The sequence below is a fragment of the Schistocerca nitens genome, chromosome 5 (genome assembly GCF_023898315.1).
Source record: "Schistocerca nitens isolate TAMUIC-IGC-003100 chromosome 5, iqSchNite1.1, whole genome shotgun sequence".
In the NCBI taxonomy this organism is placed as follows: Eukaryota; Metazoa; Arthropoda; class Insecta; order Orthoptera; family Acrididae; genus Schistocerca; species Schistocerca nitens.
This window is the reverse complement of record NC_064618.1, coordinates 229,882,969-229,889,843: the sequence shown is the minus strand read 5'-3', so window position 1 is coordinate 229,889,843 and position 6,875 is coordinate 229,882,969. Positions and strand designations below refer to the sequence as shown.

Below are 6,875 nucleotides of genomic sequence, written 5' to 3'. Positions count from 1 at the left end.
ATTTGAAGGATTTGGTAATGTTGCGTATGCCCGTCTGGTTAGCCGATCTGTCTAACGCACGGCTTTCCGGAGTGGGAAGGAGCGCCTGGTCCCCTGCACGAATCCACCCCGCGGACTTGTGTCGAGGTCTGGTGAGCCAGCTGTGGATGGTTTTTAGGCGGTTTTACATCTGCCTCGGCGAGTGCGGGCTGGTTCCCCTTATTCTACCTCAGCTACACCATGTCGGCGATTGCTGCGCAAAGTTCTCCATGTACGCATACATCACCATTACTCTACCACGCAAACATAGGGGTTCCACTCGTCTGGTGTGAGACGTTCCCTGGGGGGGGGGGGGGGGGGTCCACCGGGGGCCGAACCGCACAGTAACCCTTGGTTTGGTGTGGGGTGGCGGAGGGGTGAAGTGGACTGCGGTAGTCGTCGTGGGGTTGTGGAACACTGCGGCTGCGGCGGGGACGGAGCCTCTCCGTCGTTTCTAGGTCCCCGGTCAATATACAATACAATACCATGTGGCTTATCAAACGATCGAGCATAATGCACGGCGATAACATCCCTGTATTGGACTGGCTGCCCATAGTCCTGATCTGAATCCTATAGAACACCTTTGGGATGTTTTGGAACGCCGACTTAGTGCTAGGCCTCACCGACCAACATCGATACCTCTCTTCAGTGCAGCACTCCGTGAAGAATGGGCTGCCATCTCAAGGAACCTTCCAGCACCTGACTGAACGTATGGTTGCGAGGGTGGAAGCTGTCATCAAGGCTAAGGATGGGCCAACACCATACTACCATACTCAATTCCAGTATTACCGATGGAGGGCGCCACGAACTTGTAAGTCATTTTCAGCCAGGTGTCCGGATACTTTTCATCAAATAGTATAGCTGCATTGAAGTTCGGAACCCACCAGTGATTACTTCCCCCGATTCCATGCGATTTTTTCACACCTACCCTCCACATGCTCGACGGTCCCTGTTCATCAATACATGAGGTCTGCGTCGTCTTGATTTTGTTATGGCTGTTCCTTAGCGTTTCCACTTCACAATAATATCACCAACTCGACGGTCCCTGTTCGTCAGTAGATGAGGTATGATTTGTCTTGATTTAGTTGCGGCTCAAATGGTTCACGTGGCTCTAAGCACTAAGGGACTTAAGACCTGAGGTCATCAGTCCGTTAGACTTACAACTACTTAAACCTAACTAACCTAAGGACATCACACACATCCATGCCCGAGGCAGGATTCGAACCTGCGACCGTAGCACCAGCGTGGTTCTGGACTGAAACGCCTAGAATCGCTCGGCCACAGCGGCCGGCAGTTTCGGCTGCTCTTTCGCATTTCCACTTCACTATTATGTCACCAACAGCCGACCTGTAATACTTGGAAAGGGTTGAAATGTCCCTGATAGATTTGTTATTCAGGTGACATCCAATGAGCAGTTCACGTTCGAAGTAACTAAGCTCTTCTGCCCAATCCATTCCGCTGTTACAGCTTCACTGCTGACAACACAACAATCCCCGCCTCCTTCCATACTGGAGGGTCCGCCTCTACTGACCTCTACTGGTGAATTCCACATCACGTAGCGGTGTCTGCATACTTTCGATTACTGTACGCTCTTTTTTTCATGCTAAGGATAAGTGAGACCACGTTAGACAGCGATAAAAACATCTTTTCTGGCCTGAGACAACGCAACCTAGCTATTTACTGATGGAAGATTATACAGAATCAAACCATTCTAAGATCTATGAGGAGTATATCTGACTAATTCACTCAGAAAAAAACTTTATATTAAACATAGTTATAGTAACGACTTCTGCCTAGCTTTTGTCATTACCTTTCTCCCGGTACCTTCTATCCGCAACTGGTTACGAACAAGCAAGACAGAGTCGCTGGCGGGTATATTTCACAACTCAGTTTGTAGACCTATTATCATTCTCATTAAAAGGCGACGCTAGCGTACATGGAAAGTGATCAAGGCGATAAGTGATTACTGGCAGCAAACGAATGGGCAGTTAAACAGGTAATTCTGCCGTACTAAACTCTGAATCCAGTTATGATGGTGCTAGGAAGGTGGAAGCAAGTGATTTTAAGTCTAATAAAATTTCATATACTAGGATAATTTATGTTCGTCATGTAGATGGCTACAGCGCTCGTACAGGCACCTCCCAGTAAACAAATCTTTCAATTTCGCACATCGTTCATCTTCAGCAGGAAAACTTCCTGTTAACCATGCTAGAGTGGTAGTGAAGTGGTGGTCTCGCATTCGGGAGGACGGTGGTTCATATCCCTGTCCGACCATCCAGATTTATATTTTCTGTTCTTTCCGTAAATTGGAAACGCAGAGGGGCTTCCTCTAAAAATGACGTGGCCGCTATCCTTCCCCTTTCATCTCCGCTCCGAGGCTGTATTCCATCCCTAATGACCTCGTCGTCGGCAAACGTTATGAACTAATCTTCCTTTCTTTTTTTATTAATTCACTCGTCATGGTTCCGCAGCCGCTTTAAAGTCTTAAGTTTGAAATCATTTTACCACCTTCTGCCTCTTGAAATTTTTTAAATGGATTTTTCTTTATTTCACCATTTATTTGTGCACTATTAGCTGATTTCCATGGGAGGCTATACCCTTCCTAAAATACCCAAAACGATAAAGAGTAACACTGGTATATTTGTGACAAAGGATACGCATTTCGCAATATTGTGTCATCAAAGAACGTTAAAAATACTTTTTTCTTGTTTTTGTGTGTTTGTGTGCATTCTTGAAAAAAATCAAAGTTGCTCTATTATTGGAATAACATATAAGTTTTGTTTACTTTAAATCACAAATACATGGAATCTTTAGTCTCTCTGATCACCTCTTTGTAAACAGTACTGAGCAAAAAGGGGGAATGGTAGGACTTGTAAGTTAGCGGCAACACGTCTGTTCTGCATAACAGCGACAACCGACAGCCGCTGCAATTCGAGGACTGTATTTTTGCTTCAGTGGCAGTCATAATCTCTATGGACTTGCATATGCCCTCGTTAAGGTCCCTACTAATTGATGACCGAGACGGCTAAATGATAGCTTCAAGAGACGTAGAGACCGCGGCGTGCAGTCAGAATCCTTAAACGGCCCGCGGAGAAGAGGGGAGAAAAGCAATTTCATTCCACGTGACGGCCTGCAGTTAAATGGGAGAGAGCACTTGCAGGTGGCCACACGCGCTGCGACAACCATGGCGCTTCCAACCGTGGCGGCGCTGGTGACGTTCGCCGTTTTACTGACGCTTACGCAGGTAAGTCCGTGCTCGCCTTTCAAGTTCTGTACGCTCTTGACTATCGAACTGGTTTGAACACCTGAACTACCACGTTTATGACGCAACCGGACTACCCTAAACCTGGTGATGGGATGAGATTTTTCGCCGAATGGATGCATACAACTTGTGAAATGTTTACACAGTAGTATCGTGCTTCGTGTCGTGAATTGCACCATCAGTGGCGGTGGCTGTGAAAATCTGTTTGCGATTATCTGCTTGGTTGCTATGTAACATTCATGTCAGTTGAAGCAGCTATCCAAGAGAGGTGGTGAAGTTCATCTATGCACGTTCACGATACCAAGCAGAGTGGAATACTTTGTGACGGGTGTCACTGGAAACAGACAATGGCACATACCTTACCGCTGTCTTGCACGCCGGCAAGTTAGGAAACCGGCAGTTTACCAGATTCTTTGGTCGTTCGCTGTATCGCAATCCCACATGATGTCGAAAACAAGCTGAAGGATTATACTACTCTAACTGTTCCCACACACTCCGATTGGCCTTCGTCGACGTTGGCATCACAGCAAAGTAATCTGTATGTTTGGCATTAAGACATCGGCAATGGTCAAGGTTCTGCGGACACTGGTCGTAGAGCAATTCCACACATTGATGGAAACAAGCTAAGGGGTCGTATTAATCTGCCCCCTTCCCCATCTGATTGTCCTTCGTCGATGTCGGGATCATTGCAGTATAGCTTGCATGTTTGGCATTAGGAAGTCGGCAGTGTTCCAAAATGGTTCAAATGGCTCTGAGCACTATAGGACCTAACATCGGAGGTCATCAGTCCCCTATAACTTAGAACTACTTAAACCTAACTAACCTAAGGACATCACACACATCCATGCCCGAGGCAAGACCGTAGCAGTCACACAGTTCCAGACTGAAGCGCCTTGAACCGCTTGGCCACACCGGCCGGCGTCGGCAGTGTACAAGAATGTTTAAAGATTAGTTGTACAGCAGCCCATCGTAGTTGGAAACAAGCTGAAGGAACATACCAACCTGTAATCTCCCATCATCAATTTTGGAGTCATAGCAGTGATAGCAGTGTAATCTGTGTGTCTGGTATTAGAAAGTAGAAGGTTCCTTGGGCGTTCATCGTATAACGGTCCTACATGCTGTTGAAACCGAACCGAAAGGTCATACAGATTTACTCCCTAATCGTCCAACGTTTATTTGCATTATAATAACTTATTCTGCGTCTGTATCATTCCTTTCTCCTAGCTCAAATTCACCCACGTAGTGTGCTAATGGGGTTTCTGGCGCAGCTCAAAAATCATGTACACCTTTAGCCCAAAATCATTCCATAGTAAAAATAAAAGACCTGGAGTAGGGATACCTTCGTAACGGATCAGAGTACAAACTTTGTACGGCATGTGTTACATATTCAGAAGTTACGAGCCTTAGAGTGTGCGCAGTGTATGAGTCATGGATCGTACATCGCATATCATATTGTAGAAAAGAAGCTGAAGTGTTGATGTTATCGTCATAGAAATGTAACCTGCATGTTTGTCATTACAAGATGGTCAGAGTACTACATTCTTTCATAGTTCGTGATACAGCAATCGCAAACGGAAAAAGTGATCTGATTGGTCTTATTACTAATAGCCGCCCCCCTCCACCCTCCCCATCTGTTTTTCGTTGGTGATGGCATTTTTATGACGAGTTGTTGGCAATAACAAGAGGTTTAAAGAAACAGGCAGTTTAACAGCTTCGTTTGTGTTAACTCTACAGTTCTATTTTTGTCATCAAGAAATGGTTTTTCAGCTACTCTCGGCTGATGTATTCCAGTGAGCACATGAAGTCGCAAATTATCCATGTTGAGTACACTGGACAAGAGTGTATAAGAATGTCATCAAGCTCAGACAGAGGATAAAGACTATCAGGCTTTCAAGTCACAGCCACTCTTTGTTGTGCATGAGAATCTGTTGTGCAGAGTCAAGAGATGTGGACCACTTGCCATCGTCCCAACAGCATTTCAAAAGGATGTGTTACAAGAGGTTCCTACCATGTGTTGTCAGGTCACTGTGGACAACGGCAACAGACAGGCATGTTGTGGAATGGTTTTGATGGAGAATGGTTTTGGTGGAGCAGTATGTCAAGAACGTGCGTACAGAGTGGATATTTCGCATCAATAGATCTATTTACAGAGATTTCCACAGGCATTGAAGCCATATCAAATGCTTTGGCCCAACATCCTCAGCAGATTCAACAACAAACTTGCAGGAAATAGGTATGTGCATATGACCATCGACCATTTCACACTTCCTAGAAATGATGGCAATTCCATACCAACAGGCCAATACTGTAGTAAAGACATTTGTTTACAGTTGGATATTTAAGTTTGGAGTACCTGATACTTTAGTAATAGATCAGGGAACGAACTTTGTATGGCATGTGCTACATATTCAGAAGTTACCATCGAGCTCATTCCACCTTCAGGTCAACGGGAAAACGGAGTGCATCTGTAAGATCATTTCGAAAATGCTAAGCTTCTACGTGAATGCTAGAAACGGTGACAGACACCTACCTTCTGCATATGGACTCATACGGGAACAGACATGGTACCATTAGAAGCGGTGTACGGGAGAAATATACCATCCTACTTTGACGTTTTAAGTACTACGGTGGGACCCGATTGGAAAATGGTTAAAAATGCGAGAAGAATACAGAAAGTATGGAAAAATGTGCAAAAAGCAAACGCAAAGTATCCGGAACGCCAGGAACAGCCAAATAGGCGCATGTGCAGATAATGACAACATGGTATATGGGTGTGAGCATTGGTCACGAACTCCTGTAGACCAAAGGGAAGGGAAGACGTTCTTGACCAAATATCCCGAACCATATCAGGTAATGGTGAAGATCTCAGCAGTAATTTAAATGTATACTATCCTACTAAAACACCTGTATTGACGTCAGTCAGGTAAAACTGTTTAAAGGTATGGTGAATGTGGTGCCACAATTATCTGCAACCAGTCTGGTACGCAAAGGTGTCCTAGGCAGAAAGAAATAACCTCTAGTGGTTACACAGCGAACGACACATGACATGCTTTAAAATCAAGTAATTAATTATACTGATAGATCCATTGCAATATTTGTGTGGTATTATATTTATTCTTAACATTTGCCGTGTAGGGATATGTTTTAACTGTGTTGTGTTCAGATGGATATAATGTTGTTTTGTTATCTCACTGCTATTGGCGTTGTGTCTTGTTTTCTACTTGTCGTTAGTTCCTCGATTCAGAAAGAGGAGAGGATAATGGACGATTCTTTTCCTCAGGCGGAGGTTTGTAAGGACATACTGGGTGATGGGAATTGTTGGTTTGGCCATACGTCATCAGGACTAGAGAAAAGTGCTTAACTGTCGTTTAGCTGTTGGAGTCAGAGCTGTTGTTCTCCAAGTAATCAGAGGTGTTGCATACGAACCATCACAGGACGTTAAAAACAATAATAGAGATTTGGGAAATTAGGACGAAATTCGGAGATTGGAAGAGTTTTTTCAGAATTATATAAAAAGGCGCCAGAAAGTGACATTTTCAGTGAAATGCAGGAGGAGTACCATGAGATAGTTTACCTACGGTAAGTTAAGGGAACA

At 44.6% G+C, this 6,875-nt stretch overlaps 1 protein-coding gene across 1 annotated transcript in view; it reads left to right on the top strand.

Annotated features, from left to right (window-relative positions):
• The first annotated feature begins 3,202 nt into the window (after nt 1–3,202).
• The window catches only part of LOC126260356 (serine protease 55-like), a 134,144-nt gene continuing 130,471 nt past the window's right edge, over nt 3,203–6,875 (top strand). The window contains exon 1 of the mRNA XM_049957683.1: nt 3,203–3,262. Within this exon, the coding sequence (XP_049813640.1) occupies nt 3,203–3,262 (60 nt within the window). The remainder of the gene's footprint in view (nt 3,263–6,875) is intronic.